This window comes from Muntiacus reevesi, chromosome 3, assembly GCF_963930625.1.
Source record: "Muntiacus reevesi chromosome 3, mMunRee1.1, whole genome shotgun sequence".
Classification (NCBI taxonomy): Eukaryota; Metazoa; Chordata; class Mammalia; order Artiodactyla; family Cervidae; genus Muntiacus; species Muntiacus reevesi.
In genome coordinates this window covers 118,069,024-118,089,556 of record NC_089251.1, presented here as the reverse complement: position 1 = coordinate 118,089,556, position 20,533 = coordinate 118,069,024, and the positions used below count along the sequence as shown (strand labels likewise).

Genomic DNA, 20,533 nt, shown 5'->3' with positions numbered 1-20,533 from the left:
GTAAGGATCTAACAGAAGCAGAAGAGATCAAGAAGAGGTGGCAAGAACACACAGACCTATACAAAAAAGATCTTAATGACCCGGATAATCATGATGGTGTGATCACTCACCTAGAGCCAGACATCCTGGAGTGTGAAGTCAAGTGGGCCTTAGGAAGCATCACTACAAACAAAGCTAATAGAGGTGATGAAATTCCAGTTGAGCTATTTCAAATCCTAAAAGATGATGCTGTGAAAGTGCTGCACTCAGTATGCCAGCAAATTTGGAAAACTCAGCAATGGCCACAGGACTGGAAAAGGTTTTCATTCCAATCCCAAAGAAAGGCAATGCCAAAGAATGTTCAAACTACCACACAGTTGCACTCATCTCACACACTAGCAAAGTAATGCTCAAAATTCTCCAAGCCAGGCTTCAACAGTGTGTAAACCGAGAACTTCCAGATGTTCAAGCTGATTTTAGAAAAGGCAGAGGAACCAGAGATCAAATTGCCAACATCTGTTGGATCATAGAAAAAGCAAGAGAGTTCAAAAAAAAATCTATTTCTGCTTTATAGACTACGCCAAAGCCTTTGACTGTGCAGATCACAACAAACTGTGGAAAATTCTTTAAGAGGTGGGAATATCAGACCACCTTACCTATCTCCTGAGAAACCTGTACATAGACCAAGAAGCAACAGTTAGAACCGGATATGGAACAATGGCCTAGTTCAAGATTGGGAAAGGAGTATGACAAGGCTGTATATTGTAACCCTGCTTGTTTAACTTATATGCAGAGTACCTCATGTAAAATGTCAAGCTGGAATCAAGATTTCTGGGAGAAATATCAATAACCTCAGATATGCAGATGATAGCATTCTAACGCCTGAAAGTGAAGAGGAACTAAAGAACCTCTAGAGGGTGAAAAAGGAGAGTGAAAAACTAACTTAAAACTCAACATTCAAAAAACCAAGGTCATGGCATCCAGTCCCAACACTTCATGCAAATAGATGAGGGATATGTGGAAATAGTGACGGATTTTATTTTCCTGGGCTCCAAAATCACTGAGGATGATGACTGCAGCCACAAAATTAAAATACACTTGCTCCTTGGAGGGAAAGCTATGAAAAACCTAAATGGCATATTAAAAAGCAGAGACATCACTTGCCCGACAAAGGTCTGTATAGTTAAAGCTATGGTTTTTCTAGTAGTCATGTATGGATGTGAGAGTTGGACTATAAAGCCATAAAGAAGACCCAGTGCCAAAGAATTGATGCATTCAAATTGTGGTTCTGGCGAAGACTTTTGAGAGTCCCTTGAACAGCAAGATCAAGCCAGTCGATCCTAAAGGAAATCAACCCTGAATATTCACTGGAAGGACTGATGCTGAAGCTCCAATACTTTGGCCACCTGTTGTGAAGAGCTGACTCATTGGAAAAGACCCCAGGACTGGGAAAGATTCAGGGTAGGAACAAGGGGAGTGAGAGTGGATGAGGTGGTTGGATGGCATCACTGACTCAATGGACACGAGTTTGAGCAAGCTCCAGGAGATGCTGAAGGACAAGGAAGCCTGGCATCCTGCAGTTCAGGGGGTCACAAAGAGTTGGACACGACTGAGCGACTGAACAACCAGGGTTAAACATATAACACATATTTTTAATTTACCACTGTTTACCCTGAATTAACTTTATACTTGCTTAAGTCTAATACAAGGATCTCAAAATCATATGACTTCATTGACCCACTTCCTTAGTTTGTGCTATTTTTGTCGTGTATTTTACTTTTACATATATTATAAACCCCAGCATATATGTGTTAGGTTTTTGCTTCAGACAGTATTATTTAGCATTTCTGGTGCTCTTTATTTCTTCTGGAAGACCCAGCTTTCCATTTGATATCATTCCCCTTCACCATGAAAAACTTTCTTCAGCATTTCTTGAAACTCAAGTATACTTACTGATGAGCTCTCTCAGCTTCAGTTGTTTGAAAATGACTTATTTCCCTTTATTTTTGAAAAACACTTTGCAGACACAGAATTCTAGATTGATATTTTTCCTTTAACACTTTAACAATATCATCCATTATCTTGTCATTTTCCTGTGAGGCTTAGCCTTCATTCTTTTGGCTGGCTTTGTTTAAAAGTTTATTTTGTTTTTCAACAACTCAGTTATGATATGCTGAGGTGTATGTGACTTTCTTCTTGGCTCTGTAGGTTGTTTTTCATCAATTTAGATATTTTTCTGCCATTATTTTTCTAAGAGATTTATTTGTGCCCATTCATTCTTTCCTCTCCTTCTTGGACTCAATTCCACATATGATGGACAATTTTTTTTTTTTTACTTTATTTTGTATTTTTTTTTATTTTTATTTATTTATTTATTTTTATTAGTTGGAGGATGATGGACAATTTGATATTGCCATTGAGGCTCTGTTTCTTTTTCTCCCAACTTTTTCTCTTTGAGCTTTAGTTTGGATCATGTTGGGGAGGAAAAGTATCTTTTTCCTTTACATGTCTAAGTTCTTGGCTGGAGCCCTGTTACAGCAGATTAAAAAAAAAAAAAAAGATTAAAAAGAGAAAAGCAGGCAGATTCTTTACCACCTGAAGCACAAGGGAAGCCAAAAAGAGAAAGACAAATACTGTATTCTAACACATATATACAGAATCTAGGAGAATGGTACTGAAGAACTTATTTACAGGGCAGCAATGGAGAAACAGACATGGAAAATAGACTTGTGGACATGGGGAGAGGGGAAGAGAGGGTGAGATGTATGGAAAGAGTAACACGGAAACTTACATCACCATATGTAAAATATATAGCCAACAGGGAATTTGCTGTGAGGCTCAGGAAACTCAAACAGGAGCTCTGTATCAACCTAGAGGGGTAGAATGGGGAGGGAGATGGGAGGGAGGTTCAAAAGGGAGGGGATATATGTATACCTATGGCTGGCTCATGTTAAGGTTTGGCAGAAAACAACAAAATTTGTAAAGCAGTTATCCCGCAATAAAAAAATTAAATTAAAAAAAAGAGAGAGAGATAGAAAAGCAGGACTTCCCTGGTGATCCAGTGGTTAAGAATCTGCCTTCTTATGCAGGGGTCTTCAATTCTTGGGTTCAATCCCTCGTGGGGGGAACTAAGATCCCACATAACAAAGAGCAAACCTGTACACCACCAACAAAGACCTGATGCAGCCAAATAAATAAAAAGAGAAAAGCAGACAGATTTATTTAAGTCTTACGAGACATGGGAGCCTTTATAAGGAAATGAAGACTTGAAGAAGTGGTTTAACCTTAGTATTTTTATGTTAGGTTTGTTGAATAATGGAGAGTTGTAAAAAAAAATAATAAAGGGCCAAAAAAAAAAAAAAAAAGGATATAAACTGAGTGTAGTACATGGGGAAAACAGCAAGGCCTATTCCTTTAAATTCCCTCTTGGCATCCCTCTGTCTTCAAAGATAAGGGTGATCCTTTCTTCTGGGTATAAGGATGGTACATTCATATGAGGGTTTTATGAGCTGCTTCAGGGGACACTCCAAAAATCCTTCATGCACTTGCTGTTTCTCAAGTTCCTTCAGCTTGAAATACTTAATATCTATTGATATCATATTTAGGAGTAGCATGTTTTGAACTCTATACTGCTATTGGTCTATTTTCTAGAACAATCCTTTCAGGTCCTTACGGATCCTTTCTCCTGCTACTAAGCCTTTCTAGCAAAATTTTTAACATAGTACTTTCAGTACTAGGATTTCCATTCGGTTCTTAGAGTTTCCATTCTCTCCCGGAAATTCCTCATTTCTTCATTCAATACATTCATCTTGTCCTGTAGATTCTTTAACATGTTTACAATGATTAAAGTGCTTACTTACAGATTTCAACATGAGTTGTTTGCCTTTTTCTCTTGATTGTGAACACTGTCATGCTTCGTTGCTCATCTATTAATCTTGCTTACTGGACAATATGAATGACATATTGCAGAGTCTGGATTGTTCTCTTCCCCTGAACACTGTTAGATTTTGTTCTAGTATGCAATGAAATCCCCAGCAGACCCCCTACTGATTATGTGGGGGTTTAGTTTTAGGTTTTAAGCTTTGTTCGGGTGAGTCTACTGTAGTCTTGTATTTTGCCCTGAGTCCTAGTGCTTAGTCCTTAGACCTGGAATGTGCTATTTTGTATGTCTAATGTATGACCCTTCTGAGTTTTGAAGAAACTTGAAGTGTTTATCAAACCCTTCTAACTGGGCAGAATTTGAATTCCAAACTTCCCTCCAGCACCAGGTATCTGCTGGAATCTGTAGCCAGCTCTTTCTCATATTTCCATTGTTTTCCCCTGGGAGAAGAGTGAAAAGGCTGACTTAAAACTCAACATTCAAAAAACTAAGATCATGGTGTCTGGGCCCACCACTTCATGGCAAATAGATGGTGAAAAAATGAAAACAGTGACAGACTTTATTTTCTTGGGCTCTAAAATCACTGTGGATGGTGACTGCAGCCATGAAATTAAAAGATGCTTGCTTCTTGGAAGAAAAGTTATGACAAACCTAGACAGTATATTAAAAAGCAGAGACATCACTTTGCCAACAAAGGTCCATCTAGTCAAAACTATGGTTTTTCCAGTAGATGTGTATGGATATGAGAGCTAGACCATAAAGAAGACTGAGCGCTGAAGAACTGATGCTTTTGAACTGTGGTGCTAGAGAAGACACTTGAGAGTCCGTTGAGCTGCAAGGAGATCTAATCAGTCAATCCTAAAGGAAATCAACCCTGAAATTTAATTGGAAGGACTGATGCTGAAGCTGAAGTTCCGGTAATGAGAAGAACTGACTCACTGGAAAAGACCCTGATGCTGGGAAAGATTGAAGGCAGGAGAGGAAAGGGACGACAGAGGATGATATGGTTGGATGGCATCACCGATTCAATGGACACGAGTTTGAGCAAACTCCAGGAGACTGTGAATGACAGGGAAGCCTGGCGTGCTGCAGTCCATGGGGTCACAAAGAGTCGGACACAACTGAGCAATTGAACAACAACAACATGAGAGTCTTGTGCTGCTCATAAATATAGGACTCAATCAAGAATTTGAAGGCAATTAGTATCTCTTATCTTCAGGTAAGTTGCCAGATTCACGTTTGCTCCAACCTGACTTCTCGGTTTAGTAAGACTCCCCTTCTGCTTAAACTCTATGTCCAAAGATTCATGCCAATTCGTGGGGGCTTGGGGGCATATCCTCAAGGGAAATGCTGATTAAACATGTATCTCCCCCAGTGTCTTTACTTTCTTTCAAGGATGGTATCTCTTTTGGCTTCTATTGTTTGGTCTTCAACCCCTCAGAAGTTGATTTTTACATTTTATCAAGTTTATAATTACAAACAGGAGAGTTAATCTGTTAAAAGCCACTCCATTATCACCAGAACCAAACTCCCCAACTATATTTTGGGCTTCTCAGGCGGTGCAATGGTAAAGAATCTGCCTGCCAATGCAGGAGATGCAAGAGACACAGGTTCACTCCTTGGGTGAGGAAGATCCCCTGGGGGAGGAAATTCCACTCCAGCATTCCTGCCTGGAAAATCCCATGGACAGAGGAGTCTGGCAGGTGGATCACAAAGAGTCAAACACAACTTAGCACTCATGCAGCAGCAACTGTATTTTCAATGAAGATATATCTTACGTGGGGCTTTCCTGGTGGCTCAGATGGTAAAGAACCTGCCTGCAATGTGGGAGACCCAGGTTCCCAACCCTGGGTTGGGAAAATCCCCTGGAAAAGAAAAAAGGAACCCACTCCAGTATTCTTGCCTGGAGAATCCTATGAACAGAGGAGCCTGGTGGGCTACAGTCCATAGGGTGGCACAGAGTTGGACATGACTGAAGCAACTTAGCATGCACACACACCTACCTAATGCATTCATTAGTGAACACGTAATTCTATCACAAATGATGTACAGTAATATTTTGAAAACTTTTTCCAATATACTTATTTCCCTTATAATCCTTCTTTTAAAAATGGGAAACATTATTCTGAAAAGCTTTCAAAGGCTTTACCTAAGAATTTCCAACACAAAAAGGTTAAGAACTTTAAAATATATGTTAAGAACTCCTGGCCTTAGTCTCCTTCTTGCTGCTGCCATAGGTTTCCTGCAGTTGAGGGAAGGAGTTTCTCCAGGATTCCTTCATTCATTATCTACTGAGTACCTACTATGTGTCACAGACTGTCCTAGGCCCATGAGACTGGACAGTAAATAAAATCAAGTCCCTCCACTCAGGAGTCGGCAGTTACACAAGTGTTCTTTTCACATTTCCAAGTATAAGGATCACTAAGTCTTTCTCCTCTAATTATGGGGTTACCTGATGTGGAGGAACAGCCACTGACTCACACATATTAATTGGATAAAATTCTGCTGAGAGGCTCTACTCCCAGGGGTATTTGTTCTCATCCCTCTTCACCTGGTCTACTGTTAGAACCACTGCCCCTTTCCTAAGTAGGAGACAAGGAAGTTTCAGGCAGGAAGAAGGAATTATCAGATGCTGCAGGGAAGCCATAACCTAAGGGAAGGCCAACAACTGGATTTACAGCCTTTGGTCATGAGAACCCATTAACGAACTCAATGCTGGTGTAGGGACAGCAGCCACCCTGCTGGAGGAAAAGAAGTGGGAGGCAGCAGTGTGGCCCTTCTCGAAGTTTGGCAATAAAGCTTAGAGGGAACAGCTAGGCAGGGAGGTAGGGTCAAGAGACAAGCTCTTTTTGGATGAGAAAAGCTTTGGCACCTTTTAAGGCTGAGGGGAGACAAGACTGAGTTACAATGAAGTTATTAGTGGGCCAAGTATGAATAAGTGACAACTCAGAAAGATAAAGAGCATAGGACAAACATTCAACAAAATTTAGTTCTTGGACCCAATTAGTATCCATTTTTTTGGTGGGGATTTCACAGCACTTCTGTGCTCTTAGTGGATTTCTGCAGATTCCTAAGCCCGGGGTTTCTCTAGTGGTTCAGTGGTAAAGAATCCACCTACCAATGCAGGAGACACAGGTGCAGTCCCTGGATCAGGAAGATCCCCTAGAGAAGGAAATAGCAACCCACTCCACTACTCTTACCTGGGAAATCCTATGGCTAGAGGTGCCTGGAGGGCTACAGTCCATGGGGTCACAAAGAGTCGGATATGGCTGAGTGACTAAACAACATCACTACTTAAACTGAGTTTGGAGTTGAAGATGCATTGACCTGAAACTAAACTTCATGCTTCCTTCCAGATGCCTCCCTGTCAGGTGTCCACATCTTTGTGGATGTGCTGCCACCTGCTGGAAGAGTGATGAAAGTGGCAACAACCATTTGCTGTAGAGAGCTTTTCTAAAATGGCTGCAAAACCCTCACCAAGAGACCAGATAGGCACTGAGAAGGCCTAGGATTAAGAGGTTTGTTGGACTCCCTAAATCCAAGAGCTACAGGGTAACCACCCTTCATCTTCATCTATCTTGCAATGGAAATCACCATAATATCCCTGGCTGGAATAACTAGTAGTATACAGGAGCTGACAATCTCCTTCACTTGAGGGGAAGGAAGAACTGTTAGGATTAAAGAACCGTTTTCCTGCTCAACCTGCCCCACAGCAGGATACGGACATGGAGATCAAAGCCTGGCACACCATGGGTACAGTACAAGCAGCATTAGCTGCTAGTGGATTAGCAAGTCAGCAAATGCCGATTCATGTTTCTAGATGGCCAAGTTGTTTATTACACCATCAGGTTTAAACCCAGAAACTTGTCTAAAGTTGAGCTAAGCAGTCAGAGGTGGTACCCACAAGAGACAGCTGCTGGATAATGGAGAAGGCCCTGAAGACCCAGAGACCAATCATATAGGCCCTTCCTAAATGCCCAGTTTGACAGACTGAGCTGCCATTGATGCAAATCTCCACACATCCAGTTAAAATTCTACGTTTGCTTCAAGAGGTAACAGATTTAACATCGCTTCCCAGGTGGCTCAGTGGTAAAGAATTCACCTGCCAATGCTGGAGACACAGAAGATGGAGGTTTGATCTCTGCCATTTCCCATGGAGTAGGAAATGGCAACCCACTCCAGCATTCTTGCCTGGATAATCCCATGGACCAAGGAGCCTGGTGGGCTACAGTCCACGGGGTCGCAGAGTCCAACACGACTGAAGTGGCACACACTAGCATAAACAGCTCCAACTAACTGGACCTCCTAAATCTAGAAAATATCGGCCACAAAGTGTTCATTTTAGTTTTTAGGTTTGGTTAATCAGATGATGTCCCAATGCTGGCTTTTCTTTCTAGCAGAAACAAATTTTTCAATCTTCCCTGCTTCAAAACTGGTATTTATCCTGCTCTGTCATACAACAGACTTGGTAGTGAGGTGGCACTAGTAAAGAATTCACCTGCCAATGGAGATGCGAGACTAGGGTTCAATCTCTGGGTCAGGAAATTCCCTGGAGTTGGAAATGGCAACTCACTGTAGTATCTTTGCCTGGAATACTAAAGCCGCATAGGCTACTGTCCATGGGGTCACAAAGAGTGTACACAACTGAGACAAGGTGCATCACACACTCACGGTTTTAAGACACCCTCACTCCACCAGCAACTCACAGCCAGAAAACTGCACCAAGGACTGGTAGTTTCACGCAAGCTGTTTATGTAGTGGGGATAGGTTGGGGATGATTCAAGTGACATTATTTATACCACCACTGATCTGACAGGAGGCAGAACTCAGCTGGTAATTCTGTGATGGCACTGGATCACCTATTATGCAGCCTGGTTCCTAACAGGGTTGGTGACCCCTGGTTTGTATCTTTCAGTCAGCCTTCTATTCCACTAGTATCTTTCACTCTATCACCTAGGGCACTATTTTTCAACTAAAACGTTAATCCCTTGACCTAGATCTCCCATGTGACCTTTTATTTGGAAGTGGGGTGGGCAGGGAATGCTTGTAGAATGTCTGAATTAACCCAGTGCAAAACCGAAGGCCTTTCTTGTCAGTTTAACCCGAAGTTGTTGGAAGCCTTCATTTTGGCCCATTCACCCAAGAATTCTCATCAGGCACTGCTCTTGTATGCTTATCTAAGAGGCTCAACCAAAGCGTTCCTAGCCCTCTTTACAGAGTATTTTTTCAGGACACCTGACCCTCAGGACTATTTATAAGTGGGTTAAGATCATAGGAGACTTTCATATGAAGACACACAAGGCTGCAGTTGGTTACTGCAGTAGCCATTTCACCAAAACTTATGGCTGGGACACTCAAAACCAAATCAGAGGTGGAATAGATGTGGAGTGGTAGAACTGGCTCCACCATGCTCCACTCTTGGTGATGTTCCAGGAGAAACACTCTTAAGACAGGAAGTACAAGGCTGGCACCAGAGTTCTAGGACTTTTAATTTGTCCCAAAATTGCTGAAGCAAAAATCGTGATAAAACATTCTGCTTTCCTTTACACCCCCCAACGCAAAAAAAAACAACAACTCCGTAGGAAAAAAATGGTTTTGTACATGGGAAGAAACAATATAAATTCAAAACTTACAGATAAGGGTTAGCTCTATCACTCATCTCTTTAAAAAGTTTATACGAATATCCAGTCAACACCAACAGGGTTATCTCCCTTGAAATGTTATCTATACGGATTTCCAAGTAGACCACAGGGCTGTATACTGTCTTGGAATGTCCTCAGAAGGCTCTGTCATTGATCAGGTAACAGAGTAAAAACCCCAGAGTCCTTTCTTTCAAATGGAAGAGGGAGAGACAGGGGTAGAAGAAACTATTCAAACTTCGTCTTCTTTCCTTGTGGCTTGTGGTCTCCTCCTCCTCCTCTGCCTCCTCGGAAGCCTCCTCGCCCTGCAGAAAAGCAAGGCAGCGTTAAAACAGGCTGCAAAACTGCCAATCATCCCTCCCCAGCAGGGTGAGTGAGGACTCGGGGACTGATGCAGAAACATGGCTCTGCAGGTTTGGAAGTGCACAGCCACATAAACAGCATCCAGTGGACACAGCAGGGTGGCCCTCCATGCTTCTTACCTCCAAAGCCTCCCCGGCCTCTGCCACCAAATCCACCTCGGCCACCTCTGCCACCACCTCGGCCTCCAAAGCCACCTCTGCCTCCTCCTCGACCACCAAAGCCACCTTCACCCTTAGGTTTGGCCCAGTCTAAAGTGACTTTGTTTCCATCGATTTCACCATCTTCCATGGCCTCCTTGGCAGCTTTGGCATCTTCCTCACTATTGAAGTCTACAAAACCAAACCTAAAACACCAAATGAAATTGCCTGTTGTAAAGCACACATATGCCAAGTTTAATCTCACATGTTCCACAGTGATCCCATAAGCCTTAAGTGGGAAAGACCCAGGTGGGAGCACTTCCCTACAGAAAGCTGAAACAGAATGTCTCACAAAACAGCTGAATAGGCCTCTGTGAAGACAGAAGGCAACAACGCTAGCTCCGTGAATTGTCTCTTCTTCTCGTGCGAATCCTCAACTGTCACTAATCGACAGAAAGGAGCTCAGTGAGAAGACTCAAGGTGGAATGCCGCACATTTCCTGCCTCTTACTCACCCTTTGGAGGATCCAGTCTCCCGGTCAGTGACTATCCTTGCTCGAATAGAGCCATCAAACGACTCCTTTAACGTCTCTTCTGTGGTATCCTCAGAGAGACCTTTGACAAACAGAGTTTTGGATGGCTCTGGGAGTAAAAATAAAAACTGTATCAGTCACAATCCATGACAACACTGGGTTACACGTTACAGTCTAGCATCTGACTACTGGCCAAGAATGCTTGCCTTAGCAAATGCTAGCCTTTCACCTGGAGTGTCTATATGAGAAAAAGCAAGTTAAAGCAACTTGGGTCAATTAATGCTTAATTCAGCAAAGAGCTTGGACCAAATTCCACATGATGTTTACACTGATCCCCAGAGCAATTAAGAATCTTTTTATGGAAAACAGGAGAAGCAGCAACCCAATTAAGTGACAGTAGTCCTAAAGTAGGCAGCTATAAACACAAGACAATAAACCACAGGTCAATTTGCTGCTCAGTGTTGACTTAGCTGGATCAGAACTTGACTATCTAGAGGAATTTTCTTGAGATTTCATCAGTTACTTCTCAGATAATCAGTCATCATATCCAGTATCATCTACTCAGCAGCAACAGAAAGAAGCAAATGTTCTTCTGTAGATCTCAGGACCCAACAACAACATCCTCTTAACCAAGTGACTTACGGCTTCTTGCATTAGGTGATCCCCTGGGTCCTTGCAACTCCAGTCTGATGGCTCTGCCCTCAATTTCCCTTTTATTACATGAATTTAAAGCTTCTTTAGCATCTTCAAATGAAGCAAATTCTATAAATGCATACCTGAGGATTAAGTCAATATTAAGAGTAAGTTACCAAGCACATGACTCCACTGCTGCCACCAAGCCTTTTTCCTCAAGCAAACCCTTAAACAATGCAGCCTCTGCCAAATGTCAGAACATGATTTCACCTCCACAAGATATTCTTAAAAAGCCTGTAACTGGCGACATAAAGATACTTTACCCTTTAGATTTGCCATTTTGGTTCTGGGGCACCTTGATATGAGTTGCCTTCTCAAAAACTTCCTGAAGAGTTTCTTCCGTTGCACTATAGGAGAGGTTGCTTAAAACCAGGGTTTTTGATTCACCTATAAATAAAGAGATGTCAAGTTAAGACTCTGAAGCAGTATGTCCCAACTTAAGTCACAGCTGTATTGTGTTCTTCAAGAACTTCTGTGCTTCGGAGATGTGACACACCAATGTTAATATAGGTGGAATTCTACTTGCTACTCGACAGCAAATACCTGTTAAGTACTCATATGCTGGTTCCTCCCATTCCTATTGTGCAGATGTGCAAGCCCTGTGTCTTCCTAGAGCAATATTCTAATTTAAATGCACACAATCTAAGTTCTTTACAGTATAAAACATACAAAGGAAACTAGATTTATCTATGTTCTAGCACAAGTATTTCATATAGCTCTCATTCAAGACAATACAAATAGATCTACATCCAATTTATGAACTATATAAAGTACAAAGATGAAAAGGATTTCTTTCCCTCCAAAATTTCAGAACCCAGAAGGAAACCTAAATTCTTACCACTCCAAGTGCTATTCTTTCCCCCTCTATGGTCTTGACTTTGACCTTTCTCTCCGGTGTAGTACAGAGAAATGGATCGCCCATCTATCTCTGTTCCCTGCTTTTCTTCCAAGGTTTTTTCTGCATCAGCTTCTGTCTTAAATTCAATATAAGCAATCCTACAATAGGGGGAAAAAAAAAAAGTAAAGAACTCACTCGGTTTTAAAAACCGTATTAATTCTCTCTTAATCTCAACAATATGACTTTATTTCAGACGAGTAAAATAAAAATGCCCTTTGTTTTATACTAATTGAAATGTTCAAGGTTTCTGCCATTTTCCACTTTTCAACTAAAACTTTCCCCCCACTACAGAAAGCTTACCCAATACTTCTAGAAAATTTTTTCATGTTAAACCTACCTCACTACAATAATTACAATTACTTTCAAAACATTTACTGTAAGCTAGGCCTTAGGTAGTACGTTAGTTTATAGTAAAATTACTCTGAATTAGGTACATTATCCTCACTGTACAGATAGGAAACTCAGGTTATAGAATAATTTGCCCAAAATCACAAACATAGGAAAGTTAAAATCAACATTTCTTCTATAAATTAAAGTGCATTTAATTTTAATGAAACATTTCAGTAGACACAAAACATACCCTTTACTCTTTCCATCCTTGCTGACTAATCTGATCTCCACAGCATCTTCAAACACTTCTTTTAATTCATCCTGAGTAACTTTGTAAGGCAGATTTTTAGCCAAAAGTGTTCTTGCATCTCGATCTAGATTTTAAAAAACCAACATAAAAATGAACTGAATGACTTAAAAGACGCTTCTTGTGCCAGAGATCAAAGACTGACCAATATACAAGTTCTTGCTAAAATTTTTATGGACTTCTCTGGCAGTCCAGTGGTGGACTCAGCTCCTTTATGCAGAGGCACAGGTTTGATCCCTGGTTGGGGAACTAAGACCCTGCTGGCAACAGGGCACAAACAAAAAAATTTAAAAATTTAAAAATAATATATTTTTAGATTTCATAATGTAAAAGGCACTCTCCTATTATGTATTATGGAGATATAGCAATGGCAAAACAAACTGCTTTTACAGCTGACAGCTAACTATGTGCTGAACACTTAAAAAGAGAGCTAAATATCATATGCTATGTATATAAAGTATGTTTTAATTTAAAAGACCATAGGGGGAAAAAAGTGTAGGGAATTCCCTCGTGGTCCAATGGTTGGGACTCTCATGCTTCCACTGCAGGGGGCATGGTTTGATTCCTGGTCAGGAAACAAGGATTTTACAAGGTATACAATGCAGGCACCCCAAACTTTTACTTTTAAAAATCTAAAAATAAAAAGGTGATGCACACACACTTGAAAGGTGACAAGTGTATAGAAAAAGGTAAAAGATGCAAAAGGAGTAGTTAAGAGATCTGCTCTAGGTCTAGGGAGGAAAAGACTATTAATTTAGATATACCAAATCAATTATTTTTTTATTAAGTCTAGCAAGCAGTGCCAAGCACTGATGTAAACATTTAACATTCTAATTCATTTAATCCTCAACATATGAGGAAGCCAAAAGAAAAAGGTTAAACTGCTCACCCTGGCTTGTCTACATTAGATTAGATACATAACTATGAACAAGCTATCAGTATCAGCATCACCTAAAGCTTTACATACCTTTCTTACTGTCTTTTACCTTTGGTTTTTCTAGTTTAATTTCATTGCCAAAGACTTCAGCATCACCTAAAGCTTTACATACCTTTCTTACTGTCTTTTCCCTTTGGTTTTTCTAGTTTAATTTCATTGCCAAAGACTTTTAAACCAGTGAGTTCCAAGGCTTTTTCCAGGTCTTCGGCAGATTCAAAATCCACATAGCCAAACTTCCTTTAAAGTGAAGGGACAAAAATTTTAAAAATTACAGGTCAGGGGGTGGTGGGAGAAACCCCACTAAAGTCACAAGTAACAAGTACTCGCATTCACTATTATGGCTTTTCAGGTCTAAGAAATATTTAGTTTGTGTTATATCAAAAATTAAGGGAAATTATGGAAACTTCAATTTGGGGGTTTCACAATTTGATAATCAAATTATTTAATTTTTAAATTATTTAATTATGTAATCAAATTATTTAATTCAATAATATCTACTCTTTGGAGACTTTTAAAATATTCATATTTAAGAGTAATGAGCTAAAAAAAAAAAGTAATGAGCTAAGGTCCTAAAAGGGAAAGGAAAAGCAACAGCAGACCCACAAATAATGTGTGATGCTATGACACAGCGCCCCCATACTTACCTAGACACACCAATTCTGACATCGACAACAGCAAGATCATTTTTAGCAAAAAGATCACTGATACCCGTTTTCAATTCAGGAGCAGATTTACTGAAGTTCAGGTTTCCAACAAAGAGATTGAAAGATGTAGTTGGTTCTGTGCCTATACAAAAATTTTCTCAAATTAGTCAATTTTCCAGTATACTTGAATATTAATCAAATAAATTATTTCTGTACACAGCACATCAGCACACTGCAATATAACATCAGGTTTCAGTATTAAGTCCCTTTATTGTTCATCACTTGTGCTATGTGGTGTCATTTCCCAATCCCCCAATTATCTAAGTTACCTTCCACTTTTTGTTTCTTGGCTTCAGGAGCTGCTTTTTGTTTGGCCATTTCCTTCTTTCGTTTTCCAGGTGCTTCTTTGACAGGCTCTGGAAAAAGAGTTCAAACAATCTATGTCATCCACACATACTCAAGTACCTCCCTTTAAACAAAACTTATGTCAATGTACTTGAGAATCCAACTTGATTACCTTCTTCCTCTTCCTCCTCCTCTTCCTCCTCCTCCTCCTCTTCCTCCTCATCGTCATCCTCCTCTTCATCATCGTCATCCTCTTCCTCCTCCTCTTCATCATCATCATCCTCTTCATCTTCATCTTCATCAGCGCTCTTGGCCTTCACAGGAACAGCTTTTACTGGAGCTTTCTTTCCTTTGACTGGTACAATCTCCATAGGTTCTTCTTCAGAGTCTGAAAGAGAAGCCACCTAGTCAAAAACTGAGTTCTATCCCAGTTATATGAAGACATAAAGGAAAATAAATGTTATCTTGTTCATGCCACTGCACTTAGAGCTATGGTAAGAAAAATACAGAATGAGTTGTTTGAAGCATTTTACTCAGGAGCAGCTATAGTCTGTGGGGTTGCAAAGCATCAAAAGGACTGAGCAACATAAGCAGGCAGTCTTTCATGGGTACCAATTTAGTGCATCAGTCCAGAGAATCCCTGGGATGATTCTTGTCTAACCCCCCAGGTGTTCAGGAGTATGTAGTTTTGCCACCCACACCTCATCCCTAATGTACCTTGCAAACAGGAGTCCAGGAACTACCAATACAATGCCTTACCATCTTCGTCCTCCTCATCCTCCTCATCCTCCTCCTCATCATCATCGTCATCATCATCCTCATCCTCGTCATCCTCATCATCTGTGGCAGGAGCACCACCAAAAGCAGCAGCTGCCTTCCTCACTGCTGGTTCATCCTCCTCTTCATCTTCGTCGTCTTCCTCTTCACTGTCATCTTCATCTTCTTCATCACTGTCTTCCTTCTTGGCATTCTTGCCGTTCTTTGCTCCCTTGCCTGAGGCAGCTGCTCCCTTCTTACCAGAGGTTGCTACCAATGCTTTGCCTGGGGTGGCTCCCTTTTTGCCAGGTGTTACCACTGCTTTGGCAGGTGTAACTGTCTTCTTGGCTGGCATAGCTGCTGCCTTTTTGCCAGGGGTGACAACTGCTTTCTTTGCCGGTGTGGCAACTACAACCTTTTTTGTTGGGGAAACCATCATCTTCTTTGCTGGAGTCGTGGTAGCCTTCTTGCCTTTTTTCTGAGGGATAACAACCTTTAAAAATAAACAAAAAACAGCATAAGCTTGTTTTCAAACTCCAAAGAGTTGTCCCATAAATGAATGCTCAATTCTAGCACTGCCTCAGTTCAACACCACATGCACCAGATGTGAGCAAGTTAAAACGTAGGGTCAAATTAACATGTTCTGGACACTTCAAGTCACAGTCCTAATCTTGCAGGAAACTCTTAACACAGACCCTGAAAATAGACTAGATGCCACCGCTTGGGCTTAGACAAAGTTTTAAAACTTAATTTTAAGCCTCAATAGTTTTCCCATCTGAAAATTAACTATTGCTCAGTTGCTACGTCACATGCGACTCTGTGACCCCATGGACTGCAGCCAGGCGTCCCTGTCCTCACCATCTCCTGGAGTTTGCTCAAATTCACATCCATTGGGTCAGTGATGTTACCTAACCATCTCACCCTCTTCTGCCTCTTCTCCTTCTGCCATCAACCTTTCCCAGCATCAGGGCCTTTTCCAATGAGTTGGCTCTTTATACACTGCTTTAAGGATTATGACTTGATATATATAATCAAAAGCCTTAACACATAGAGAAGACAACCTGTGAAGTGTTATTAAGTCATTTGGGGCTCTCACAGTGGGTGGAGGTAGGAAGTTCACTGAATGCTCATTCTTAGGACCAAACAGGAAATGAACATCAAAGTGTCAAGTGGGATAATCAATAGTGGCAAAATTAGTAAAGAGCACATTAGCTTGATAAAAACCATCACTTGTCTATAATTAAAGTTACACTCAAAACTACTTTTTGTTAACTACTGGTTTTATCAGGTAACGTGTGCCAAAATAAAACCGTCATTAAATTCTAAATAAGAAATACGAGCAAATAAAGCAATTAGTCATCTTTATGGTGAGCCAACAGTAGCTAGGAGTTCTAAATAAGTGCCAATACAATGAAAGGTGGCAACTCTCAGTCCACACCACTGTAACAGTGATTATTATCAAACTCATATAGGGTAATAGAGACTAACTGATCCTACTTGGAAGCTACAAGAATCTGATAAGGCTAACCTCAGACCTGAATATAATGGTCAGAACTGCCACTCACAGGACAGTTAACTGTCCACCCTGTTTATGTGGTATGTGGAACAAACACATTGAAAGTGGAAAACTAGTGATTCACTACAATATATCACACCAAGCCCTGCAGAAGGTGTGCAGACATGTGCGCGCACACACACACCTACAGATCTTTCAAGTCCATTCTAATATTCTTGTGCTATCTTGACAGGTCAATACAACTTTGTGAAATGCTTGACCATTACGACAGGTCCTTTGTGAATTAACAGAATCCTGGTTATTCTGCTAATATTTTCAGACATCCAACACCACCTCCATTTTGTAGTTTAAGGCAATTCAACATTGAACTATATACAATTACCTCTTCTCCACTGCTCTCATCGTCTTCATCTTCTGACATTTCTTCATCTTCACTATCTTCTTCCACCTCCTTTGGGGGAGGAGCCATTTTCTTGGAGTCACCTTGATTTTTACCGGCCTAAAACAGACATGACACATTATACCCTCCCTCATTTCAAGCCATTCTTCATAGCAAAACAGCAGTCATCTCCCTTAGAACTCACTCTTCATACTGGTAAGTACAATTTACATAGACACTATCCTTCATAGCAACGTTAACATAGGGCTTCCCAGGTGGCGCTAGTGGTAAAGAACCCGCCTGCCAATGTAGGAGACAAAAGAGACGGAGGTTCAAACCCTGGATCGGGAAGATGCCCAGGAGGGCATGGCAACCCACTCCAGTATTCTTGCCTGGAGAATCCCATGGACAGGGAAGCCTGGCCGGCTACAATCCATGGTGTAGCAAAGAGATGGATACGACCGAAGCGACTTAGCACTCAATTTCCTACGTGTTTTCTCTCAAGTTCTTTAAAAAACCAACCTTTGCTTTAGATAAAAGGCTACTCTCTTCTTGCTACGTTCTTTAAGCACACCCGTTTTAAAAACTACACCTCCAGCCAGAATCGAACCTTGCTTCACCGCACCGTTTCTCAATGCGGACTACAACTGGACCACTGTAACTGCCAACAATTCAAGGCCATTCACGTGAGGAAAACCACCTTGAAAAAGTCTTTGAGGTAAATTGTGCCACCAAATTCCACCACCCTCGTCTAAAGGTAGCTTTAAAAAAAAAACAAAAAACACGTCTTAGCCCGTAGTCTTCTATTAAGACTTCCTTTCCCAGGTTACCAACCCCGCCCCTTTCTGCCCTGGAAGGGCCACGTGGGATAAATCGCAGGCCACCACGTGCGCGCAGCCCGGCGCCAGAAAGCATGCGGCAGGGCCTCCTTCCGGAACCCCCCTCCCGTCCGCCCACCCAGCTGAACTGGAGACAAGTTGTACCGCCGCCCTCCGCCCTCCGCCCCAGAGCCAGGTCCCTCCGCAGGCCGCCGGCCCCACACCGCGCGGCCCACGTGGCGGGCCCCGGGCCGCGGCACGTGCGTCAGGAGGCGGGGCCCCGCTCCGGCCCGTCGCAGGAGTTTCGCCTCATCAGTCCGAGGCCCTGCGCCCCCTCCCCGCCCTCAGCCCCGAAGTCCTTCCCCGCCGCATTCACTACCCGCGCAGCACCTGCCGAAGCTCTTCACTTCGCTACCAAGCAGCTAAAAGACGCGAGACCTCCCAGCTAATCGCGCGAGACTTCCCACAGCATGGCGCCCTCGAACGCGCCCGGGACGGCGCGCAGGCCCTCCTCCTGGCGGCGCAGCGCGCGCGCTCCTCGGAAAACAGGCCTTGACGTCCGTGCTCGCGCGGGCAAGGCCTCTTACCTTTGCGAGCTTTACCATGATGGCGGCTTATGACGGCGGAGTGTGTGGCGAGCGAGTGGCGCAGACGAGCCCAGAAGAACCTAAGCACCGTCGATGGCGGCCGCTAATCCCTGAGCGCGTACGCTTGGCTACCAGCTAGCGCTCGAGACTGAGGCGAAAGACTGAGCCTGCCCAGTAATCGCCTCTGGAAAGGCGACGACGGCACCCTCGTGACTCCGCCTCGACCAACCAGATTTCGCGTCCCTCTCATGAGCCAATCGCGAGCCTCTAGCTGAGAACGGCGCGGGGCGGGGCACGGGCCGGGGTGGGCGGGCCGAGGCGGCCAAAGAAGGGGGAGGGGATTCGTGGCGGCGGCCTGAGGGCGGGACTCGCTTTGTGCAAGGCCAGCTCTGATTGGGCCATTGGTGCGCGGTACCCGGAGTGCCCATCCACGGCCCGCGCTCGCGGCGTCTGCGCTTTGGGACGGACATTTTGGCGCCGCGTGTTCCGTAACTCCCGGGCGGTGGATAGCCGTGGTTTCTGATTTTTCAGTGTGTCGGGTCTTGTCTCCTCCGGAGGGCTTGAGTTTCCTGGAGGCTTCACGGGCGCCCCCGTCCCACATTCTACACAAAGCCTCCTGGAGGCAGTGCTGATAAAGAGTTTGTCCCGTTTCCTCTCTAAAGAGCCCGAGACGTTCGGGAACTCAGAATCCACCGCGTTGAGCGCCCACCTTAGTTCCCCCTGCTGAGGAACCGCGCCAGAAAGTACCCCTGTCTGCTGGCGACTCCCCCAGGCCCCGTCTCAGAAACTGCCTCCTGAGAGCTGCTGATATAGACAGTCTAGTATGTGAGGTTTACAATGAGCAACGCACAAACAATAATCTCTAGAAACCTCATGTGCTATGTATTTTTCACAGTAGGAAACACTCTGGTGGTCACGGGATAACTGCGGGCTAAGGAGAACTTGGTCAGGTCAACCACAAAGCAGAGCCTTTGACCACTTAAAAGTTACCTCTTTGTTATTTGGGACTAAAACACCTACTTTTTAAAAACGGTGGCTGCTAAGTCAGTGTCAGATGGTCCGGGAGTCAGTCAAGAGTCTAAAGGCAGGTTCCCTGGACGGAATAGAAGATTGCCTTTTTCCTTGTGCTTTTGCCAGTTATTCAGATGGATCACTGGCAAAACTTAATTGGTGTAAAACTCAACCCAGGAAAAAAAAAAAAAAAAAAACCTCAACCCAGAGCATTTTCTTCAGTTTAGAGCTGCCGAGGTAGGAGGTTCTATCCCTGGCATCTGGTACCTGGTACAAAACCAAGGTATCTTCAGCTATGACGCTATTTCCCCAAATGAACTAATGTTCAGAATCACCTCTGGGGTTCGTAATTAAAGAGATGTGGGGCTGGGCCCAGGGTTTTGTATTTTAACAAGGGCTCATGGGGCTTCTCTGAGCCATCAAATTATTTTGCAGTTCTTACTGAAACACTCCTGTGACTGAGTGAATAGGAAGCCCACAGCTACCCACTGAGGCTGTCTGATCAGGGAGGAGACTGGGGCCCGTGCTCTGGTCTGCACCCTGCTTTCTGATATCTGTGTCGAGCATCCTAAGGAGGTTTTCATTTTGAACTCTGGGATGGGGCCAAACGGACACGTACTGGGTGACGGGATAGAAAAAACAGCATAAGCCAAGGCGTGGTAGAATAAAACCCCAGTGTTTGCAAGCAGTTTGGCACAGAGCAAGCTTTGGGCACTCATGGGAAGAGGCTAGGGAGATAAGCAGGGAACATGATCAAGTGACAAGGATGAGTTATAGAAATA

At 42.9% G+C, this 20,533-nt stretch overlaps 1 protein-coding gene and 3 non-coding genes across 7 annotated transcripts; all 4 read right to left on the bottom strand.

Annotated features, from left to right (window-relative positions):
• Nucleotides 1-9,330: 9,330 nt before the first annotated feature.
• NCL (nucleolin) lies at nt 9,331-18,909 on the bottom strand. 4 transcript variants are annotated; one of them, XM_065930359.1, is made up of 14 exons: nt 18,741-18,909; nt 17,339-17,455; nt 15,444-15,933; nt 14,836-15,063; nt 14,669-14,755; nt 14,340-14,481; nt 13,808-13,932; nt 12,702-12,825; nt 12,062-12,219; nt 11,487-11,610; nt 11,173-11,306; nt 10,513-10,639; nt 9,981-10,204; nt 9,331-9,803 (listed from the first exon to the last, which is right to left on the bottom strand). In XM_065930359.1, exons 1-14 carry the CDS (start codon nt 18,756-18,758, stop codon nt 9,727-9,729), a joined length of 2,175 nt encoding a protein of 724 aa, XP_065786431.1. In that variant the 5' UTR covers nt 18,759-18,909; the 3' UTR covers nt 9,331-9,726. The 4 variants fall into 4 exon arrangements, with proteins under 4 accessions (XP_065786431.1, XP_065786433.1, XP_065786430.1 ...); XM_065930361.1 differs by having other exon boundaries at nt 14,857-15,063; XM_065930358.1 differs by having other exon boundaries at nt 14,836-15,072; nt 18,741-18,908.
• Nucleotides 10,340-10,473, bottom strand: LOC136165763 (small nucleolar RNA SNORA75). Its single transcript, XR_010662745.1, has one exon. It is a non-coding gene; the product is annotated as a small nucleolar RNA SNORA75 (small nucleolar RNA).
• Nucleotides 11,001-11,080, bottom strand: LOC136165805 (small nucleolar RNA SNORD20). Its single transcript, XR_010662775.1, has one exon. It is a non-coding gene; the product is annotated as a small nucleolar RNA SNORD20 (small nucleolar RNA).
• Nucleotides 14,559-14,628, bottom strand: LOC136165795 (small nucleolar RNA SNORD82). The gene has a single exon (XR_010662766.1). It is a non-coding gene; the product is annotated as a small nucleolar RNA SNORD82 (small nucleolar RNA).
• Nucleotides 18,910-20,533: the final 1,624 nt, after the last annotated feature.